The sequence below is a fragment of the Cervus elaphus genome, chromosome X, assembly GCF_910594005.1.
Source record: "Cervus elaphus chromosome X, mCerEla1.1, whole genome shotgun sequence".
Lineage (NCBI taxonomy): Eukaryota > Metazoa > Chordata > Mammalia > Artiodactyla > Cervidae > Cervus > Cervus elaphus.
The window spans coordinates 98,744,065-98,769,230 of NC_057848.1; the positions used below are offsets into that span (position 1 = coordinate 98,744,065).

General features: G+C 36.1%; 1 protein-coding gene across 2 annotated transcripts in view; it reads left to right on the forward strand.

The window, feature by feature from the left end:
• POF1B (POF1B actin binding protein) overlaps positions 1–25,166 on the forward strand; it is an 84,098-nt gene that overhangs the window by 43,220 nt on the left and 15,712 nt on the right. For both annotated transcript variants that reach the window (XM_043896483.1, XM_043896484.1), the window contains 3 exons: positions 12,781–12,911; positions 18,097–18,124; positions 19,314–19,388. In XM_043896483.1, the coding sequence (XP_043752418.1) occupies positions 12,781–12,911; positions 18,097–18,124; positions 19,314–19,388 (234 nt within the window). The remainder of the gene's footprint in view (positions 1–12,780; positions 12,912–18,096; positions 18,125–19,313; positions 19,389–25,166) is intronic.

Sequence of the window (25,166 nt, forward strand, 5' to 3'; positions counted from 1 at the left end):
TCAAATGAATGTTTGAATCTTTACCCTTCCCTCCTCAAACTCAGGCCTCAAATCCTTCAAAGCATCAAAATAGGAAATTGGTTCCCATTGTAATAGTTTTCAGTACAGTTGTGTCTGACTCTTTGCAACCCCATGGACTGCAGCACGCCAGGCCTCCCTGTCCATCACCAACTCCCAGAGTTTACTCAAACTCATGTCCATTGAGTCGGTGATGCCATCCAAGTATCTCATCTTCTGTCATTCCCTTCTCCTCCCATCTTCAGTCTTTCCCAGCATCAGGGTCTTTTCAAGTGAGTCAGCTCTTTGCATCAGGTGGCCATAATACTGGAGCTTCAGCTTCAGCATCAGCCCTTCCAATGAATGAATATTCAGGACTGATTTCCTTTAGGATGGATTGGCTGGATCTCTGGCTGGCTGTCCAAGGGACTCTCAAGAGTCTTCTCCAACATCACAGTTCAAAAGCATCAATTTTTGGCGCTCAGCTTTCTTTATAGTCCAACTCTCTCATCCATACATGACTACTGGAAAAGCCATAGTTTTAACTAAACGGACCTTTGTTGGCAAAGTAATGTTTCTGCTTTTTATTATACTGTCTAGGTTGGTCATACCTTTTCTTCCAAGGAGCAAGTGTCTTTTAATTTCATGGCTGCAGTCACTATCTGCAGTGATTTTGGAGCCCAAAAATATAAAGTCTGTCACTGTTTCCATTGTTTCTCCATCTATTTGCCATGACTAAATCCCCTTTAAAGTGTCTCCCAAGAAGCATTAAAATACTTATAAAAATCAGGTGTCCAAAAACATGGCTTCAAAATATTTCAAATAAAACTAATTTTTGTATGTTTTCCATGGTTCTCCTTAGAAACATCATATTTTGGTTTCAAATTCAGGACATCACTGATCACATTTCCTTTCTTGAGGACATTAAGAATAAGGTGCTGAGATAATTTTCCTGCCATTAGCAAGGAACAGATAATTCCACATATGTTAGCGACAGGATAAAGCTCAGCTGAACTCATTTTAGAAGTTGTCATACAGGTGATGTTTAAGGAAAGACTCAAATAATTATATATATATCGCACACACAACTCTTTTGCACTTGGCTTGGGACTTCCAAGGAAACTTTTAGAGTCATGGGAAGATGTAAAGGGAAGAGTCTTGCTCACTTAGATAGTGCTATTGCCAAAGGAAAATTCTCCAACCTCTGATGTCTTTCTTCCATCATTTAAAAATTTAATTTTTGTCAACATCAGGACTGCACAGATTTTGGCGTCAGGTACTTTCTTTTTAATTTATTTTTTAATTGGAGGAAAATTACTTAACAATGTTATGTTGGTTTCTGCCATAATTATATCCTCCCCCCTTGAGCCTCCCTCCCCTACCCCCATCCCACCCTTCTAGGTCATCACAGAGACGCCTGGCTGGGCTTCCTGTGTGAAACAGTAACTTCTTACCAGCTATCTGTTTTACACATGGTAGTGTATATATGTTTATGCTACTTTCTCAATTCATCCCACTCTCTCTCCTGGTTCTGACAAGTGTCCAGGAAGCTTGTTACAATATTTATTTAACATAAGTCATTCACTAATGATGGAAATTTAGGGCTGCTTAGCTCAATAACGGAGAAGGCAATGGCAACCCACTCCAGTACTCTTGCCTGGAAAATCCCATGGACGGAGGACCCTGGTAGGCTGCATTCCAAGGGGTTGCTAAGAGTCGGACACGACTGAGCGACTTCACTTTCACTTTTCACTTTCATGTATTGGAGAAGGCAATGGCAACCCACTCCAGTGTTCTTGCCTGGAGAATCCCAGGGATGGGGGAGCCTGGTGAGCTGCCGTCTATAGGGTCGCGCAGAGTCAGACACGACTGAAGCGACTTAGCAGCAGCAACAGCAGCAGCTCAATAAACTCAGCAGTTCTACCTGTTCCCTCACTCAGTCACATGTGGTTCCAGTCCTTCTCCACCTTTATTGCCTTCTTCATCTCATTATTGAAAATGAGTGTCTTTTGTGCAAAATTCTCTTCACTGCTATCCTTTCCCCAAATCTAACTGGTGTCTGTTTTGGACTCATTTTTTTCTCCAACACCACCCTTGTCTGTCTCCTGTTACCTCTTGCTTTTGGGCCCTTTTGAACTCTTTGTTCTGTGACAAACAAAAAATGTTTCTTTTTTACTCTTAAAAATGTTATTTTACTCTTAAAAATAGTTTTTTTTTTAATTTTTATCAAAGCAATGCATATAGATAGCTTAAAAGTTCAAATAGTATTAAATGGCATAAAACAAACAGCAAATTTCCTGTCCCAACTCTTTCCATGCCTGCCTGATCCCCAGAGAACTATTTTCAACTCTTAGCTTTTTTTCTTCTGGTGTTTACCTTCGTATAGCTAAGTAGTATGAATATACCTATGCTGTTATTTTTTAATTTATCAGTATTGTATATTATCTGTTGGTAATTCTGATACATAAGGATTTAGTTCTATAAATCCCTCCTCTACCTGTTTATATCCCTTTCATCATCTCAATATAGTTAAATCCCCATTTGGGGGACTAAATCGTTATTCAATGTTTATATTATTCTATTATTGCTTATGAAAAAAATCACTTACTGCTGAGCCAATTTGTGTACTATTTTGCTGTTTTTATTAGTACAATTATTATTTGTTGGTGTTAATAATTCCCTAAGTTTTTTCATTTGTTTGGTTTTCTATGTATCTATTGCTAATTCTTTTCTCAGTACAATTCTATACAGCTAAGTGATTGACAGTTTCCTCTCTTTAAAACCCTGCAATTCATATACACCACTCCTCTTTGCTCATATTATCACTACTATTGATCTTCTAGTCACTCTTTCCATCCTTCAACAGTTTCACTGGCAGGCTTACAGGCTTCTTCCCACTTTTGCCTAACCTCTGCCTTGGAATCATCTGTGAGAACTTCACCACCATGAAAGATCACCATATGATCTTTCCCATGCTCTGCCTTCATGGTTCTTCATCACTGTTAATTTCTTCATTTCTACTACATCTTCAACTCTCATAGACTTTGGCCACTCCTTGAACCTCCTCATCACTTGAAACTGTTTCATCTGGAATTCTGAATGTCTCATCACTTTCTTGCATCTCCTACTCCCCAATTCTCATTGAACCTTACCCTTAGCACCCTGAGTTCCAAACCAGGCTGGTGTCCCTTGTCAGCTGATTCAACAATGCTCTTGCTAAAAAACCTTAAAATTGTTGTTGCCTTCTCTGATTAATCCTCACTTCACTGATCACTTACTTTGGATAAACTGCCATCCACTTTCTTTGCCCCTAGATTTTGACTGCTTCATTAGTTAAAGTTCACAAACTAAGACAATTTAATCTCATATATATTGTCTCTATCTTGCTGGACTCCTTCTGTTGCTAGGCAGTCCTTTTAGTTAATTCTAATTGTTTTGCCACCATGGTCCTCAATATCTAATCCTTACTTTTCCCACCCTCTTCATACTCCAGGTCCCACTGTTATTCTCTTACTCTCTGCAGGTGGCCTTGCTTTCTACTGAGAATGGGCAGTGGAAGTAAGATTTTATTGTGTACCAGAATCAGTTGGCAGGCCTGTTTAAATAAAGATTTGTGAGACCTGATAATTTGCATTTCCAAGTTCAATAGTTATCCAAAGTTTACTTGGTCCAGGTACCACGATTTGAGTTCACTATGTGAACTCCTTCAACACTCTACTTCATCGAAAAATTTCTCTTTACTTGGAGCAAACTTTTGATTCTTTGGATCTTTAAGAATTAAGAGTCTAACTTCGTCTTCAAGGTGACTCCCTTAGCAATCCTACCAATCTACTGATTTATGATCTCACTCTTTGTTCCCTTCATCTACAAAAACCCTGAAGCTGGAAGGCATACTCACTGCTGCCATTTCCTCATTACTCACACATTCCTTAACACTTTGCAAACCAGATTTTAGTTTCAGCATTCTCCTGAAACTGCTTTTATTGACCTCTAAGTTGCAAATTTCACTTTCTTTTTTGGTTTCATTTTCATCTTACTCCAATTTGATTATAAGTGATTCTGTTGATCCATTGTATTCTTGATATTCTTTCTTCTCATTATACTATACTGCTGCTTCTAATTCTCAGACTCTTCTTCCTTCTTTCATCAGATCTTCCCCAGAAACCCATCCTTGGCCTTCTTCTCCTTCCTCTACCTCCTCTCCCTTGACTATATGGTATAAAATCTTGACTTCTATGACTTCATGATCACCTTTACATGGACAACTCTCAAAATTTCCCTCCTAAGCTCTAATCCATAATTTCTTTATTTATTTGTTTTTGGCTGTGCTGGATCTTCATTGCTGTGCTTGGGCTTCCTCTAGTTGTGGCAAGAGAGGGCTACTCTAGTTGTGGTGTGCAGGCTTCTCATTGCAGCGGTTTCTTTTGTTGGGGAGCACAGGCTCTAGAGTATGTGAGCTTCAGTAGTTGTGCCACATGGACTCAGTAGTTGTAGCTTGTGGGCTTAGTTGCCCCAAAGCATATAGGATCTTCTCTGATTAGGGATCAGACTGGTGTCCCCTGCATTGCAAGGCAGATTCTTAATCACTGGACCACCAGGGAAGTTACTGTAATCCATTATTTTTACTAATTGATCTCTCTAATTGGCTGTCCCACAGTCATCTCCAATTAACCACATATAGCTTTTCATTTTACTCCCTCTATTAATGATATCTTCAGTGCTCTAATTACAAGACTTAAAATTTACTTTCCCTCTCCTTTGCCACCTCACACCTAATCAGTTGTCAAGATTCTTCCTACCTAAAATCACTCTTACATAGCTGAAGTTGTGTTTCCTTTGTATAACTCTTTTACCATTTGATCTGTTTTATAGCTCTTATCAACTGGTCAATCTATTATATACATTAAAGCTATTTCGATACATATCTTAGCTCTTCTAAAAGACCATAAGGACCTTGAGAGAGGAGGAGACAGTATCTTATGTCTTTTTTACAGTAGCACTTAAAACTGTACCCTAAAACAGTACTTAGTAACTTCTCAATAAATGTGCACTGAATGAATGAAAGCATCATGCCACTGAGATCTTTTAAGTACTTCCTGTGTCTTGTGGGTATAGCTTTTAGCCTTTGGGTTAAGGAAGAAGTTTAGAATGTAAGATAAATTACATTGAAACAGTTACTTCATATGCGTAGTGAGTTCCTCCTCTGACTCTGCTTACAAAATAAAGAAGTGGTTCTATTCCTTGAATAAATTACATACTAAGGAATGGCAGAATAGAGAAATGACAGAGAGGTGGAGAAGAGAAAAAGTAGCAACAAAGATGGTTCCAGGAAGTTATGCATTAAAAATACATATTCATTTAAAATTAATTTCTTTGGAATATGTATCTCCCATTTCATTGCAAGAAGTATTTAGAGTGACTTAAAAGAACAAATAAGCTGTAATAGATCAGAAAAAGAAATATCAGGAACAGTATAAATATAATGAAACAATAACTCCAGAAAGAAAAGAGCACACAGACATGCAGGCCACAGAGTTCCATGCCATTAGTAAAAGTGGGCTAAAAACTTGGCTCTGAGATTTCTGGAAACTACAGGGAGGGAAAAAAAGAAAAACATGATTAGTGACAAAATCCCCATTGTTTACAAGAAAAAGTTTAATAAATTTTCAGTAGTCACTTATATCATAGGAAAATATATTTTATTTTACACTCAAAATAATTTAAGCTGTTACAAATGTTACAAATTCAATCACTGGTATTCATTATAAAATGACAATCCAAACCACCTACTTTATTTTAGTTGGTTAGGAGTAAAAGAATTATCTTATTTCATTAAAAAAAAAATGCCCAACCTATACATATACACCAAAAGGGGGGCAAGGACAACATTGACTTGATTTCAATAAAGTTATTTCCAGTTGCTTTGTTAAAGCACCTCTTTCAACTAGTGTTTTTCCATCTATTATAGTTAATATTTAGCCCCAATGGCATCTTTTATGACAACTTCCTCATGCAACAAATGTTTACTGAGCCTCTACTATGCTCAGTTGCTATGATAGGAGCTGGAATTAAAGATATTAAAACTGAGTCTCTACTCTCTGGTAGCTGAGAGTTTGTAGATAATTTATAACCATCTCCTGCTCCTTTTTTATAATCATTATTCAAATAGCCAATTGTCCATATGTGTTAGGTTAAATAAAGACATTATCTTTATGATGATTTTTATATGAGAGTTTAATAATTTACTCATCCCCCCTAAAGCAATACTTCCAGCAGTTTCACAAAATAGGTAGTAAATTGCCTGCATTTTACAGTTGAGGAAACTGAGGTTTAGAGACATTAAGCAATACACACACTTAACCTACAACTAAGAAATGGGAGCTCCACTTTTGGCTCAAATTTCCATTCTTTTTTCATTGCAGCACTTTGTTGCCTAGGGTTACTCGATAGAAAATTAAGTCTTTATTTCAAGTACAGGATTGTTGTTATGAGTCAAGACTTCATTTTAGAGTTGTGATTGTTGTACAGGACATTCAATTCAGTGACAGCATTTATTGAAAATCTTCTGTGTACCAAGTACTATAAATGCAACCATTCTTTACTAAAATATCTATGGAGATTAAAATAGCACTAAGGATTTTCAAGACCTAAAATCCTGACACTTTTTTCCTGCTAGGATTTCTTCTTGTGGTACAAAATAGGAAGACACCAATTACTGTTTTCTTTTTTGCCTTGTTAGCCATATGGCATTGTACATAAAATGAATTTCACTTCACAGTTTCAGTCTGACAACTATTAAATGTCTCAAATCAAAGCAAAATTAATGAAGTGGTAACATTATTTATCTACAAGTGCCACCATATCATTATAAGGTTTGCAGGATAGTAATGTATACATTGTAAGCTTTTCTTAATAGTGATGTTTTCTGTTGTCACATAGCAAAAAGTTACTACAAAAGAGGGTCTAAGCACAGAAGACCTTGTTAACATATCAATGACCTTTTAGAGGGTTAGGCAATCATGTATAATTGTTTTTATATAATATGGCATTTTAAGAGCTTTTGAATCTGCTAAGCAACCATTCTAAATACCTGAATGATCTAGTGGTTTCCCCTACTTTCTTCAATTTAAGTCTGAATTGGGCAATAAGGAGTTCATGGTCTGTGCCACAGTCAGCTCCTGGTCTTGTTTTTGCTGACTATATAGAGCTTCTTCATCTTTGGCTGAAAAAATATAATCGATCTGATTTCAGTATTGACCATCTGGTCCATGTGTAGAGTCTTCTCTTGTGTTGTTGGAAGAGGGTGTTTGCTATGACTAGTGTGTTCTCTTGGCAAAACTGCTAGCCTTTGCCCTGCTTCATTCTGTACTCCAAGGCCAAATTTGCCTGTTACTCCAGGTATTTCTTGACTTCCTACTTTTGCATTCCAATTGACATTTTTTTGGGTGTTAGTTCTAGGTCTTGTAGGTCTTCATAGAACCGTTCAACTTCAGCTTCTTCAGCATTAGCGGTTGGGGCATAAACTTGAATTACTGTGACATTGAATGGTTTGCCTTGGAAATGAACAGAGATCATTCTGTCATTTTTGAGATAGCATCCAAGTACTGCATTTCGGACTCTTTTGTTGATTATGATGGCTACTGCATTTCTTCTAAAGGATTCTTGCCCACAGTAGTAGATATAATGGTCATCTGAGTTAAATTAATCCATTCTAGTCCATTTTAGTTCGCTGACTCTTAAAGTGTTGATGTTCACTCTTGCCATCTCCTGTTTGACCACTTCCAATTTGCCTTGATTCATGGACCTAACGTTCCAGGTTGTTATGCAGTATTGCTCTTTACAGCATTGGACTTTACTTCCAACATCAGTCACATCCATAGCTGGGTGTCATTTTTGCTTTGGTTCCATCTCTTCATTCTTTCTGGAATTATTTCTCCACTGATCTCCAGTAGCATACTGGGCACCTACCGACCTGGGGAGTTCATCTTTCAGTGTCCTATCTTTTTGCCTTTTCATACTATTCATGGGATTCTCAAGGCAAGAATGCTGAAGTGGTTTGCCATTCCCTTCTCCAGTGAACCACGTTTTGTCAGAACTCTCCACCATGACCCGTCCATCTTGGGTGGCCCTACATGGCATGGAAAGGCTGGCACTTGTGCTGTCTGGTCTGTACCGTTTCCTCTGGCAAATTATGGGGATTCTTCTCAGAACGCCAACATTTCCTGTCTTCCCTGCACTTAAAAACAAAGTGCGGGATGCTGCCTCTGAAGTTCGACCCATCTGGGCCATTAGTAGGGAGAGGTGTCTACTTTTCCTCATCACACCACTTCAAGGTTGGAATGGTATCCATTCCTTCCCTGCCTGAGGATGCCCTTTATGGGGGCCACTTCTGGTATAGTTCTGCCCTCTGCATGGTGTGGGAGTGACTGTGAGGAGATACCCCACATCCAAGGGCAGAGAAGCCCCAACAAGATGGTAGGTGCTAGAGCAGTGCCTCTTGTTGAAAGTGAAAGAGAAGAGTGAAAAAGTTGGCTTAAAACTCAAGATTAAGAAAACTAAGACCGTGGCATCTGGTCTCATTACTTCATGGCAAATAGATGGGGAAACAGTGGAAACAGTGACAGACTAGTTTTGGGGGCTCCAAAATCACTGCAGATGGTGACTGCAGCCATGAAATTAAAAGATGCTTGGTACTTGGAAGAAAAGTTCTGAGCAACCTAGACAGCATATAAAAAGCAGAGACATTACTTTGCCAACAAAGGTCCATCTAGTCAAATCTATGATTTTTCCAGTGGTCATGTATGCATGTGAGTGTTGAACTATAAAGAAAGCTGAGTGCTGAAGAATTGATGCTTTTGAACTGTGGTGTTGGAGAAGACTCTTGAGAGTCCCTTGGACTGCAAGGAGATCCAACCAGTCCATCCTAAAGGAAACCAGTCCTGAATAGTTATTGGAAGTACTGATGCTGAAGCAGAAACTCCAATACTTTGGCCACCTGATGCAAAGTACTGACTCATTTGAAAAGACCCTGATGCTGGGAAAGATTGAAGGCAGGAGAAGAGGACGACAGAGGATGAGATGGTTGGATGGCATCACCGACTCAATGGACATGAGTTTGAGTAAACTCTGGGAGTTGGTGATGGACAGGGAGGCCTGGCATCCTGCAGTCCATGGGGTCCCAGAGAGTTGGACACAACTGAGGGACTGAACTGAATTGAACTGAACCATTCTTAATAGGTGAAAAATGCATACATTTAAGCCAGCTACTTAGTGGGGATAAATTTAATTAAGCCAATACCCTCTGCTACTAGATTACTACTGCACTATGATTTGTGCGTTGATCACAAACTCTCTCTAGTCCTGAACAGCATTCTCAAATATGTGTGCCACTAAGCTTGAAGGGGGCCAGGAAAGAAAATATAGATAGTTCAGCTGAAATTTGCAACTATTGTGTGTCTACTATCTGTAGGACTCTATAATTACTACCACTGAATATTGTAAATATGGTTGATCAAAAGAATCATCTTTGAATATCAAAGTTTATATAATGTAGATGCTAGCAGAAGAATTCCATTCCTGGAATCTCATAGACAACAAATAAAAGATAAAACCCCAGATTGGAAATAGGACAAGAATTTCCAAGGCAGTAGTGAGATGAAGCCTATGGTTTTCCTTTACAAGGTACTTCCTTTCTACATTTTTCCGAAAAATGACTACTAATTTGCCACTGGTTTCACACTTAAACATTATTGCCTTGCCTTGGGTTTGCAGCAGTAATTCTAATCAGAGGCTTTTACTAGCAATCAGAAACAAGGAGTTGGATGGCTTGTTCATTATTATGGCCAAATTGTGATCTGATTAAAGGTATTTGATGGATGCATGCTAAAGAATCTTTAATAATTTTTGTTTTTTGTGTGTGAAATATCACATTTTGTGTATCTGGGAATAACTATTCTTCAGCACAGTTTCTATTCCTCCCTTGTTTATATATGAAAATCTAAAGCTATTTTCTTAGATTGACATTCAAGATAGCTCTAATTCTTTAGGTAGAAGAGTTGATGTGAGGTACTTTTATCTCAAGTATCTTATCAACTCAGTATTGTCCCAGAGAGAAAACCTCCATCCATTAGAGTTACCATTATTCTGACTGAAAACATTCCTGTTTCATTGGGAGGCTCTCCATCGTGGCTTTTTCAAGCCAACAAAAACATAGTTATAAGCCAACTCTAAAAGAAATGGCAAAACAAGCAGTTCCAATAAAACTAACATCTACCAACCTGTGATTTAGTAATGAAAATATTGCTACCTGGTACATCATAGTTTTTGGTTGGGAAATTTCATTTTATTAAGCATAGTCCCATCAAAAACTTAACAGCAGATGAGAATATGCCTTCTGTCTATCCTCTCCTCCATACTTTTGAACCCAACTGGGTTTTGGTTTTTACTGTGTTACTTAAAAGTTATCATAATTTGTGTACTGTATAAAACTAAGGAAGAATATATACACAAAGGAGTAAAATTTTGATTCCTGCTTTTCTACCCTAACAAAAGAACCATTTTTGTTTTGTCAAAAGAACCATTCTACAATTTTAATGCTCTCACTTTTTCTCAAGCTGATTAAAATTTATTACCTGAACTTGAGTCATATTTTTTCATAGTTTCACAATAAGAAAATCATACTCTTGACTGTTTCAATAATTAGCCAAACTAACCTCCAGAATAATGCAATTAGGGACAGTGTAATTCCCAAGTTGCTGAGAACACAAGCACAAGAGGTCTTCTGGAGAGGCAATACTGTGTGGTGGTTACAAGAGAACATTACCTCATTTAATTTTATGTCAAGTTCATAGCACAATGCCTGGCACATAGTAAGACCTAAATAAATATTAGTTATTATTATCATTTCTGAAGATAAAATCACCTACTTTTGGCAACTTTTAACACTGCTTTTTAATCTATGAACACAGACATGATGTAAATCATTCTGTGTCCTGGACTCTGTGATTCTTTATTTGGGTGTCATACTGAAATCATATGAGCAAAAGTTTTAGTAATGGTACTAATTACTAATATGGGCAAAGAATTCCATACCAAACATGTTTACTAGTATACAAGGTAATGATAAGAGAATATTTGAGTAAAAATAAAAAGGAAATAAATACTTTAAGATAATTTGAAATATAAAATCACTGTTAAAATGGAAAGGAAAAAAAGCTCCAAGGTTTTCACAGCATTGTGAGGTCGTTATAGTTGGCTAAGAGAGAAAAAATAGGTAAAATACTAGGTGTATCAAATTAATTTGCAGATTTTAGCAAGGAGCTTAGTACTTGAATATTCTTGGCTAAAGAAATACCCTTTTCTACTTGGGAATGTTAACGGGTTTGGGAGGGACACAGAGAGGTAAGGCAGGAAGGTGTTATCTCACTAGCTAGTTATAGCAATGAAATAACCTGAGGATTAGTGGAATGACATTGACATGACAGCTAGATTTTCCTTTTATCCAGTTAACTTTGATCTTTAAAATCATATTTGAAATTGTGTTTTTAGGCCACTCCCAGTTTGATGAATATATAGATGATCCATAAGGGAGAAATGCATGAATAAAACATGAAATCAAAAGTTAACAATTATTCTCAATAAAAACTTGCCATAACTTTGACCCTTACTTCCTGAGAGGGGTCTGTCACTGAAGAGCTCACTGCCAAGATTTGGAAATCTAGGTAGACCTCAAAAGTCTGTCTCCAACTCTTACTACAAGTTCAATTTGGTTGCTGCGATTAGACTTACCTGAATTTAGGAAGAGGTTGTAAGGGATCACCATTATGTTCTTGAGGAAGTGCTACTTATGCTCTTTTAAGCTTTTTTAGCCATTCTTAGTTAGCTACTTTAAGATAGAAACCTGTAAAGAAAATTATTTTGAGGATCATTTGGCATTTGGGTCTCTTGTAACCAAGTAGATAACTTCTTTCATCTCAAAGATACTTACTGAACAACTATAGGATGTTCAATCAGCAATGTGCTAGATACTGTGGAATAACCAGAAAGTTTGATTCATTCTTTACTCTTAAGTTTATTTCTTTGGGTAGGAGAGGTTGCTGAGAAAACCAAACAATCTTATCTATGACCCTGTTGATAATAATTTGTGTTTAGGATTTCAAATCTCTCTGAGGTCTATGAATTTTCTACATTTGGCTGTGAGCTAGTTTTTCCCATGTCTGGTTGACTAGATATTCAGCTCAAATAATAAATGCAGTGAATCCAATAAGAAATAATAAAAACACATTGAATTGAGAAAGTTTATTTACTCTTTTAGCTGTGCTAGTAATCAAATAGATTTTTATTGACATATGCAAATTCGAATGAAATTAATTCATCAGTATAATTCAAATAAGTCACATTTTCTTTTCCAACAAGGGACAGATGAATAAGCCATGTGATAATAATGAGCCTTTCAGGGATTTTGATTTACTTGTTTTGCTTTTTATTTAAGCATCTATATTCAAGAATTTTCATGTAAACTATTCATACTGCATTCATTAGATCACTTAGACTTGACTGAAAAACTGAAAATGCCATTACGATGTTGTTTTTTCTTTAAATTCCTCCCATATTGAAAAATGTATATGATAGCTGCAAAGAAATTTTAGTGGCTTCATTTATGTGATGATTTTGTGATGTTACTTGTGTTAACAGGCTATTTCACTTTTTTCATTTCACATCAAAATATCTGTGAACTTAGAAACATTTAATATTGTTTATAATAGTAACTGATGTTTTCTTTAGGTGATAATTCAGGAAGACAGCCCTGAAAAATTGGATCCCAAATATTTTGGAGAATTGCTTGCTGATCTAAGCCGCAAAAATATGGATCTATATCACTGTTTATTAGAACATTTGCAGAGAATTGGAGGAAGGTACTATAAGCATATCATTTGCCTTTACGTTGTAGCTTTCAAAAACTTTACAATACCCTGGTATTTTTTAATAGATTTTATTTTTTAGAGCAACTTTACGTTCACAGCAAAACTTGAGTACTTTTAATGGTGAAACAAGATAATTATATGAGCAGTTCAGTCACTCAGTCGTGTCCGACTCTTTGAGACTCCATGGACTGCAGGGCGCCAGGCCACTCTGTCCATTACCAGCTCCCGGAGCTTGCTCAAACTCATGTCCATTGAGTCGGTGATGCCATCTAACCATCTCATCCTCTGTCGTCCCCTTCTCCTCCTGCCTTCAGTCTTTCCCAGCATCAGGGTCTTTTCTAATGAGTCAGTTCTTCACATTATGTGGCCAAAGTATTGGAGTTTCAGCTTCAGCATCAGTCCTTCCAATGAACATTCAGGACTGATTTCCTTTAAGATTGACTGGTTTGATCTCCTTGCAGTCTAAAGGACTCTCAAGAGTCTTCTCCACCATCACGGTTCAAAAGCATCGATTCTTTGGCGCTCAGCTTTCTTTATATGAGCAGATATCAGGAAATACCTCATTTTAAGAGTTAATGGACTTTATGAAAATCATCGAAGAGATCATACCAGCTCTTTTAGGGTCAAAAGATAATTAAATGGACCTTCTTTTCTAATGTACTTTGATGTCAAATGCAATCACTTGGGCAAGGAGCTCAAAAAATGCATGGCATAGTATGATATTTTAAGATATTACACTGATGATATAAGATACAATCCAATTGTTAACACACTACTGTTTATCTTCCATTGATGTGTGCTCAACATATGAAGACCAGAGTTTAATATACATTTAGGATTATACATTCTTATACATATTACATATTATTTTAAAATTGTATATAAATATACAAATATTTATTTATAAATTTATATTATAACATGATATTATACAATAATACATATTTAGGTATATAAACATGAACAATTTATCAACTGTTCATGTGTAGATGAGAGCATATTATGTCATGAAATGAATTTCATGAACTATACTCCAAAAGTTGCCTTTACTACATAATCACATCGTATATGTGGTCATCTGTCAGGCAAAACTTAGGAAAGCTTCATAAATTCCAAAAAAACCTGGAGGATAAAATAAAGTCAGTAGAATTTTCTTCTAGTTCAGACTTCACCAACTTTAGATTCTTCTACTTCTTAGAAATCTTTAATCTCTTCTTTATCTCATTTCTTTCTACTTATTACAACTGTTTTATTAGCTTTCTCCTCCCCAACTTTTCTTGCTTTTGTATTCATGATTGCAACCATTCTCTTAACCCTCACCCTCAACTGCCTTGCCTCTTTATTGTATTGTCCCCCCCTCCCCACCCCCCACCTAGCAAAATTCCAACTCTGGATAGTCTAGTTCTCTGCCTTATCTATTGTTTTCTTTTTTCCTCCATTCAGTACTCATTGTCCACTACTCCTAGAATTCAGACACTACCTCATGAGGGGTGTTTTATTTACCCTTGTTTCCTTGGTGCTTAGTGTGATGACTGGTTTACTGTGGCACTTAATAAATATTTGTTGAATGAATAAATGAATGAATGCTTTCTTTATGCTACATCCATGTAGTTGAGCACAGTTAGAGACAAGCACAGCTATTTATTTAAATTGGGGTCATTATTGGTTTCCATCTTTAGCTAAGTTCAACAAGGTTTTATGCTAATAAATATCCTCTCCCTTTATCCAAACAATTATTTCACACATTCATTCATTTGCATAAGGCCACTACCTTAAAAACTTCCTCCTCATTCTGAATAGTCTATTGAGTGTTCACTGTTGTGCCAGACACTGTGCTAAGTGCTTTTTAAATATTATCTAGTTTGCACAGTAAGCACAGAAAGTTTAAAATTGAACTCCCAAAGAGAATAAGTTATTAAAATCACATAGCTACTAAGTGCCTGAGATGGATTCCAACATTTTTGAGTACTCTTATACCTATAAGCCGTGACTTGCTTTTCTGCAAAGCCTTCCCTAGATACTGTTAGGTCTAGGTGTTCCTCTTCTGTGTATTAATCATGCCCTGTGAATATTTCTGTTAAAGTATCACATTGTGAAATCAACAGCAGATAGAGACATTCTTAAGTACCCTGATTGTAGATCTAGGGTTCGTATCCTGGTTTCATGTCCCAGCTTTTGTTACATACTAGATGTGTAGTATCAGGCAACTTGTTTAACCTCTCTGTACTTCAGTTTCTTCATATGTAAAATAGGGATTATAATAATAATAATACTCATTTCATAGATTTGTTATAAGCCATAAATGATTTATATAAGACATGTGCTTAGAAGCAACAAGAGCATCATGTGAGAACTTGGAAATTGACCTAACAGAATCAAAAACTCTGGGGTAAGGCCAAGTAACAAGCCCTCCAGAGGCTTCTGATACATACTCAGGTTTGAGAATCACTGATCTAAGGCTACAAAAGTGACAAAATCTGGGACAGACTAGAACATATGGGAGAACCTTTTTACCTTAGGCAAATCACTTTTATACTAGATATGTGTCTCTAAATTGTTAAATATATTGCAGACAGTTTAAAGAAATTATCAACTGTTTGAATCATCAAATTTGAAAAGATTCCAGGATTTAGACCAATTTTACACTGCTCAAATTTTGCATTAGATCAGTTTTGCTTTTTGTAAAGGATAGGACAAGTTAATATTTGTGTTTAGATTGTCCAAAACCCATTCAGGGGTCATGGCCTTGACAAAGTTGCTACTCAATAAAGGCTTATAGAATGAGAGATAAATAAATTCCAAATTTATTAGCCTCATACTAATTAGAAGTAGACAAAATAACTAAGCAAGCAAGTTAAATATTTTATAATGATCATCCAGCTAAAAGTATAATCTGGGGTTTTGAAACAACTTCCTCTCATTGAGGGTCTTGATAAATATACATGGGTGACCTAAATTCAAAACACTGAATTTAATTTCTAGAGTAGTTAAAATATCAAAAAGAAAATAGAAAGTTAGTGTCTCCACATTAGTAAACACCCCAGAGTAGAGAGGATTTCATAAAATTTGGGGGCTTAAGAGTGTCTGCTTGTCAGAAGGTTGTCAGTTTCTTTCTCTTCATTCCTTCCCCTCCTTTCATCCTCTTCTCTCCTTTGTTTTTTCTTTATTAGATTCCTTCCATCCTAGGAGATGAGATGACATACAATGAGCGCCACTTTTTTTTTTTTTCTGCCCACTATAATTCTAGCCACTATTATCTTGTACTGAATGGAAATGTAATACACATTTGACCTTTCCACCTCCCAGCTCTGTTTGTTTCCACTCTCTCTCTCTCTCTCACCCCTTTGGTCTCCAATTTTCTTCTCTTTCTAAATTGCAATTCAGCAATGAATAAGCTGGAGGGTCAGGATAAAGAAAGGTTATCTTATGAAACCATTTTGGTTGCATTTGTAAATTTCAGTATTAATTGCTGTTGATTGTTCCTTGTTTTGTTTCTTTGTTTTGTTTCCTTATTTGTAGTAAGAAGTGACTAGAGACATGTATACTAAGTTGGCATTGGAATTATAGTTTTAAACGTAAAAGGTCTGTGATAATTCCAGTTAGCATTGTGATTCATATTTTAACTTGTTTAATCTTCCATATGCACGCAGCTGCTTTAGTAACACATTAAAAAAGTAGAAGGGCTTCCCTGAGAGCTCAGATGGTAAAGAATCTGTCTATAATACAGGAGACCTGGGTTCGATTCCTGGCTTGGGAAGACCCCCTGGAGAAGGGAATGGCTACTCACTCTAGTATTCTTGCCTCGAGAATCCCATGAACAGAGGAGCCTGACAGGCTACAGCCCATGGGGTCACAAAGATTCGGACACGACTGAGAGATTAACACAACACAACAACAACAAAAAAGTAGAAGATATTTCTTTTTTTTCACTAGGGCCTCCCTACAATTTCTATTTTGGCCACCCAGGAAATACCACATACATATACATAGACAATTTTGTACATGTACAATCCATACATAGGCAGTCATGCCTTGGGAAATTAATCTTCAGTTCTCATTCTCCACATTAGCTTATGTATTTTTATAAATGCATGCAAGAGGCTTTGCACAGTGAATGATCCACTTAGCTTTGTAAGGAATACTCATAAACACTTACATAGAAGGTAAGGGTAGGAGCTAACATACTAGCTTATATCTCTAGAATACTTTTCTATTGTACTTGACAATATGGCAGTTGTATATCTATGATTTCCTAAGATTGCCTTATTTTAAAATGTTTTGTTTTGCTGTCAGAACGTGTATACTTGTCTGTTTGTTTGAGATGTATATTCACCATATGTATTTTGGGTCCAACTTTTCCACTAAGGGGAGAAGGAACAAGTAGGCAAGAATAAGGTCTTGTCTGTTGCCACTGACAATGCTAGAACTATATCCTTCCCAGCTTTCACCATTTCCCCAAGAAGCCAGTGTTAGACTGCTATAACCACTAATAATCATCTTATAGCATTTGTCTACCTCACATGGTTCCACAAAGGGCCTTCCAATACTCATGGACAAACCCTCATTTTGATAATGAAAATTCTATTATCTCACTAAAATTTTGGTCATGTTGCTTAAGGCTATGTCCCTATACAAGCATTTGAATATCCTTTAAGCTTTGTCACTGATATATATATATACACACTGTAGTATAGATTGAATGAGTTAGTCTTGCAAGTTTTGGTTTTGCTTAAAATGGTATGAATAGCTTAAAGACACTGTAGGGAAAAGCTGAAATCAGCATTGAAAGGGAGAAATACAAGGAGAAAAAGAGTTGGAAATAGAGAATGACTATTATTGTTATTGTTCACTCAGATGTTACTTGTTGCCAAACACTGAAGACTTCTACATCTAGTCACAAATAGACTTGTTTAATGGATGGTACTAATTAATTCTGCATATTCTATTGGGTTGTTATTGTTTATATTTAATAGATTAGCTAATTCCATGAAAGTTATCTTTATTTTTGTCAAGTACCATTTTAGTTAGTTTTAAATTTTTCATTTGGATTTTAAATTTCATTTGGATATATTATGACATATCAAAAAGTAAGATAAAATATTTAGAACACTAACATTTATATATGATCAATGTATATATTTTCCTAAGATTGTCTGTTTTTTATTAATTCTTGCAGCAAACAGGACTTTGAGTCTATAGATGAGGTAAGTGCTAAAAGAGTTGAAAATCAAATACAGTTGATAACAAAGCAGATTCTGATATTTGCACTAAAAATATTGTTTTAATTTGGTATCTTTGTTAGACTGGACACACAGGTTAGTGAAAGATACAACGATCCTTTTGCCTTTGAAATGATACAAACATTTATATCTTTGTCATGGCTGTAAAGATGATAATTGTTAAAAATAATAATCATTCACACACAAAAAATGTTTTATCAGCTGTCACCTTATGATTTAATTTGTCTTTCCTTATGAAAACATTTAAAAATTCATTGACTACATACTCCCTGTTTTAGAAAGTTGAAATCTACATTAACTAAATTTTAATTTTAGTAAAAAACTAAACTTTTTTAACGAAAAATTTACTTCAAGTCACTGACTACTCTTGCCAAATAGCCAGCGACTTGAAGTAATTTTTTCAAGTATCAATTCTATTATATACATACATCTAGTTAATAATTACTTTTAATGAAATAAGTCATCAAATAAAGAACTAATTTCAATGTAATGAAAAGCACAATGGCTACTTTTGTGTTAATTTTCATCCTTATTTCCAGTGTATTGATAAACTGCACTTGTTATAATAATTCAGTAGCCCTAAATTGCTTTTATGAAGTACTGACTTCAATTTAGCCTCTCACTTAAAATTTGTTGAAGCTTCTTAATGTTGTTATGTTGTTATCATAACTTTTCAAAAAATTATGCAAAATTCATGTAATTTGCAAATTCTCAATAAACCTTTGATTTTATTTCCCAAATTTTTATTATTTAAAAAAATCCACCTCTAAAATGTTATACCACCCAAAAAAACTTCTAGTTGTTGAAACATACACTGGAATAAAGTGTTAATGGTATTTAAGTGACCACACTTTTGTTTTTAAGTTACTCTTTTAAAATATAGAAATGGAACATCTGATTGATTGCCCCAAACTTTCCTCTAAAATCCCTGAAATGCAGAGTTCTTTCCATGGTGTATGTAGTACCATCAATTTTTTATAAGTAAGAACTGATAAGGCTACTAAAGTTTGTAGGAACTATTGCCTAAAAAGTGAAAGAATCTTTTCATGTCTCTAAAAATAGGTCCCTCTCAATGAAAGTCTGTGGATTGCTGATCCTATAATTAAAACACTAATGTGTATCTGTTAAAGGATAAGTCTCTCTTTTCTTACAGTCAGAAGACATTGAATCATTGATTCCAAAAGGATTGTCAGAATTTACAAAACAGCAAATTCGCTATATTCTGCAGGTGAGATGGGATGAAGAGTGGCTGTGAATTCACAACTAAAACACCCCTAGCCTAGGATGTTTCCTTTAATTAGTAACAGAAATATTTAAATAAAAATCCTGTTTTATAAGAGTTGATTACATTTTGATTAAACAGGGGCTGAATTATAGTTTGATCAAACTATCAAAGACTAGTATTGAGTGACTAACATTCAGGAAATTGTTATCGAAATATTATTCCCATGGAATGCCCTTATTCTTTCCTCGCTGCTGTAGCACAACCTGACTCTAATTTACAGACTTTGCCCTCCTCTTCTCCATTCTACTTTCTATACCTCCCTACCCTACCCCTGGCAGGTGGAAAGGTCATTGCATTGATTTTCCTGAATTGTGGAAAGTTAGAGACCACTGCAGCAATAAATTCCCCTACACTAAAAGGGAGAGACAGATCAAGATAAATCAAAATAGGTGCTAAAGAAATACAGCTAAAAAGAAGAGTGCATGTGTTTGCAAGAAAGGATTCTAAAGATAATTTAGTTTTGTCCAGTGAGGCAAATTTCTAAGTTTGATATTTGATCTCAAGCCTTTATTGATCATTTAGATATTGGACCTGGCATCTTATCTGTGCAACTTAAGTGAAATACAAGTGTGTATTATAAACAGACAGTGGTATAGGGAATGCATATGCTAAGCAGAATCTGAATCTTAGCTATATCCTTGATATTATTTCTGGTGGCACGAGGTCCATCTAAAGTGTAATGAAGACCTATTTCCTTGAAAAACTGAGAATGTTCGCATCTAAGTTCCTGAGAGACATTAGTCTGTAGTGGTTTTTTTTTTTTTTTTTTTGTATTCTCTTTGATTTTGCTGTCAGGATAATCTAGCTTCATGAAATGAATTGGGAAATATCTCTTCCTTTTCTATTTTCTGGAAGAAACTGTATAAGGAGTGGTTTTAATTATTCTTGAAATATTTGGCATAATCCTTCAGTGAAAATATCTGGGCATGGATGACATGGATGTATGTTTTTTTAGTTTAAAAAATTCTAAATTCAATTCCTTAGTAGTTACAGGTCTATTCAAATGATCTGTTTCATATTGGGTGAGTTGTGACAGCCCGTGTTTCTCAAGGAGGTAGTCCATTTCATTTAAATTGTCAAATTTTTATGTGTATAATTATTCATAGTATTTCCTGACTATCCTTTTGACATCTGCAGGGTCTGTTTTACTCTCCCCTATTTAATTTCTGATACTAGTGATTTGTGTCTTCTGTTTTTGTTGTCAGTTTTGTTGGAGGTTTATCAATTTCATTGATTTTTTTCAAAGAACTATATTTTAGTTTTATTGATCTCTATATTTTCTGTTTACATTTCCATTGATTTTTTTTTGCTCTTATCTGTATTATTTCCTTCCTTTGCTTGCTTTTGTTTATTTTGCTTTTCTTTGTCTAGTGTCTTGATATTGGAATTTAAATGATTGATTTCACACCTTTTCTATTTTCTAATGCAAGCATTTAGTGCTATAAATATCCTCTCAGCATGGCTTTAGTGTGTCTCACAAGTTATGATATGTATTTTCATTTTCATTCAGTTGTATATATTTTTTAACTCCCTTTGACATCTGTGTTGAATGGTGGATTATTAATGTTTAGAAGCATATTGTTTTAGTTTCCAAGTGTGTAGAGATTTTCTTATTGTCATTCTGTTATTCATTTCTAATTTGATTCCACAATGGTCAGAAAATATACTTGATATGAGATCAATTTTCCTGAAATGGTTAAGTTTAGTTTTATAGTCAAGAATACAGTCTATTTTGGTACATGTTCCATGAGAACATGAAAGGAACATGTATCTGTTGTTGGATAAAGTATTCTGTAAATGCTGATTACATCCTTTGGTTGATGATATTGTTGAATTATTATATACTCTTGCTCATTTTCTGCTAAGTAGTTCTATCAGACTGAGAAAGGAGTGTAAAAGTGTTTAGTTATAGCTGTGGATTTGTCTGTTTCTCCTTTCAGTTCTATCAGTTTTCGTTTGATACGTTTTGTAGCTCTGTTGCCTGGTGCATAGACATTTAGGATTGCTATGTCTTCTTGGTGGATTGACTCTTATTCTGTAATGTCCCTCTGTATACCTGGTGATTTTCTTTGCTCTAAAAGCATTTTTATCTAATGTCAATATAGCCCTCCTGCTTTCTTTTAAGGCTTGCATGGTATATCTTTTACTTTCATTATATATATTTTAATTTTCATTATCTTTGAAATGAGTTTCTTGTAGAAAACACATAGTTAGGTTATGTTTTTTCTTATCACTCTGTCAAGTCAATATCTGTCTTGTAACTGGTATATTTAGATCAAGTTGTAATTATTGGTATGTTAGGGCTAGACCTGCCATTGTGTTTTCGGTTCATTCTGTCTTTTGTTTCTTTGTTTTCTTTGTCTTGCTTTCATGTGGATTACTTAAATGTATTTTAGAATTCCATTTTGATTGATCTCTAGTGCTTTGAGTGTGTCATTTTGTATAACTTTTTTAGTGGTCACTATAACAACACAAGAGGAAACTACACATGGACATCACCAGATGGTCAAAACTGAAATCAGACTGATTATATTCTTTGCAGCCAAAGATGGAGAAGCTCTATACAGTCAGCAAAAATAAGACCAGGAGCTGACTGTGGCTCAGATCATGAACTCCTTATTGGCAAATTCAGATTTAAATTGAAGAAAGTAGGGAAAACCACTAGACCATTCAGGTATGACCTAAATCAAATCCCTTATGACTATACAGTGGAAGTGAGAAATAGATTTAAGGGACTAGATCTGATAGACAGAGTGCCTGATGAACTATGGACGGAGGTTCATGACATTGTACAGGAGACAGGGATCAAGACCATCACCATGGAAAAGGAATGCAAAAAGGCAAAATGGTTGTCTGAGGAGGCCTTACAAATAGCTGTGAAAAGAAGAGAAGTGAAAAGCAAAGGAGAAAGGGAAAGGTATTCCCATTTGAATGCAGAGTTCCAAAGAATAGCAAGGAGAGATAAGAAAGCCTTCCTCAACAATCAATGCAAAGAAATAGAGGAAAGCAACAGAGTGGGAAAGACGAGAGATCTCTTCAAGAAATTAGAGATACAAAGGGAACATTTCATGCAAAGATGAGTTCGATAAAGGATGGAAATGGTACGGACCTAACAGAAGCAGAAGATATTAAGAAGAGGTGGCAAGAATACACAGAAGAACTGTACAAAAAAGATCTTCACAACCCAAATAATCATGACGGTGTGATCACTCACCTAGAGCCAGACATCCTGGAATGTGAAGGCAAGTGGACCTTAGAAAGCATCACAATGAACAAAGCTAGTGGATGTGATGGAATTCCAGTTGAGCTATTTCAAATCCTGAAAGATGATGCTGTGAAAGTGCTACACTCAATATGCCAGCAAATTTGGAAAACTCAGCAGTGGCCACAGGACTGGAAAAGGTCAGTTTTCATTCCAATCCCTAAAAAAGGCAATGCCAAAGAATGCTTAAACTACTGCACAATTGCTCTCATGTCACACGCTAGTAAAGTAATGCTCAAAATTCTCCAAGCCAGGCTTCAGCAATACGTGAACCGTGAACTTCCAGATGTTTAAGCTGGTTTTTAGAAAAGGCAGAGGAACCAGAGATCAAATTGCCAACATCCACTGGATAATCAAAAAAGCAAGAGAGTTCCAGAAAAACATCTATTTCTGCTTTACTGACTATGCCAAAGCCTTTGACTGTGTGGATCACAATAAACTGTGGAAAATTCTGAAAGAGATGGGAATACCAGACCAGCTGACCTGCCTCTTGAGAAACCTGTATGCAGGTCAGGAAGCAACAGTTAGAACTGGACATGGAACAACAGACTGGTTCCAAATAGGAAAAGGAGTACGTCAAGGCTGTATATTGTCACCCTGCTTATTCAACTTATATGCAGAGTACATCATGAGAAACACTGGGCTGGAGAAAACACAAGCTGGAATCAAGATTGCCGGGAGAAATATCAATAACCTCAGATATGCAGATGACACCACCCTTATGGCTGAGAGTGAAGAGGAACTAAAAAGCCTCTTGATGAAAGTGAAAGAGGAGAGTGAAAAAGTTGGCTTAAAGCTCAACATTCATCATGGCATCTGGTCCCATCACTTCATGGGAAATAGATGGGGAAACAGTGGGAACAGTGGCTGACTTTATTTTTCTGGGCTCCAAAATCACTGCAGATGGTGATTGCAGCCATGAAATTAAAAGACGCTTACTCCTTGGAAGGAAAGTTATGACCAATCTAGACAGCATATTAAAAAGCAGAGACATTACTTTGCCAACAAAGGTCCATCTAGTCAAGGCTATGGTTTTTCCAGTGGTCATGTATGGATGTGAGAGTTGGACTGTGAAGAAAGCTGAGTGCCAAAAAATTGATGCTTTTGAACTGTGGTGTTGGAGAAGACTCTTGAGAGTCCCTTGGACTGCAAGGAGATCCAACCAGTCCATCCCAAAGGAGATCAATCCTGGGTGTTCATTGGAAGGACTGATGCTGAAACTGAAACTCCAATACTTTGGTCACCTGATGCGAAGAGTTGACTCATTGGAAAAGACCCTGATGCTGGGAGGGATTGGGGGCAGGAGGAGAAGGGGACAACAGAAGATGAGATGGCTGGATGGCTTCACTGACTCGATGGACATGAGTTTGAGTGGACTCGGGAGTTGGTGATGGACAGGGAGGCCTGGCGTGCTGTGATTCATGGGGTCGCAAATAGTCGGACATGACTGAGCGTCTGAACTGAACTGATACTGTATATCCGTAACTTATTCCCATGTATTATTGTCAACATTTTATTGGTATCAGTTAACTACAGAAAATTTTTCTTCTTTCATCCCTCTTTTAGCCTCCATGTTTATGACCTTTAAAATATTTCCTCTAAGTACATTGAAATGTTGTACTTAGAAATGTCTGACGTCAGACAACATTATAATTTTTATGGCTTGAATCATCAAATTTAATTTAGAAAATGCAAAAAGAGAAGGAAAACCTACTGTATTTACCTATATTTTTGATTACTGTGTTACTTCTTCCTTCTTCATAGTCCAAGTGAATGAAAGTTACTCAGTCGCGTCTGACTCTTTGCAACCCCATGGACTGTAGCCTGCCAGGTTCCTCAGTCCATGGAATTCTCCAGGCCAGAATACTCGAGTGCGTAGCTGTTCCCTTCTCCAGGGGATCTTTCCAACCCAGGGATTGAACCCAGGTCTCCTGCATTGCAGGTGGATTCTTTGCCTTCTGAGCCACCAGGTTTCAAATTCCTTCTATCTTTTCCTTTCTCTTCAGAAAACTTCCTTCAGTCATTCTTTTAGTGTAGGTCTGCTAGTGGAAAATTCTTTTTCTTTTCATCTAAAACTGTGATTTCCCCCTCATTCCTAAAGGTTTTTTTTTTTTTTTTTTTCAATTGGATACAGAATTTGTAGTTGACAATTCTCTTGTTTCATCACTTAAAATATATTCTGGCTTCTATGGTTTCTCTTGAGAAATCGACTGTCATTGGAATTGCTGTTCCCAATAGTTAAGGTTTCTTTTGCTGCTTTTAAGATTTTAAATTTATCTTCAGTTTTAAAAAGTTTGACTGATATGTCCAGGCATGGATTTCTTTGGATTTATCCTGCTTGAGGTTTTCTCAACTTCTTGAATGTGTATGTTTGTTTTTCTGCTAATTTGGAGGCGTTTTCAGCCATTATTTTTTCATATACTTTTTCAGCTCCACCTTCTTTCTTTTACGATTCTGAT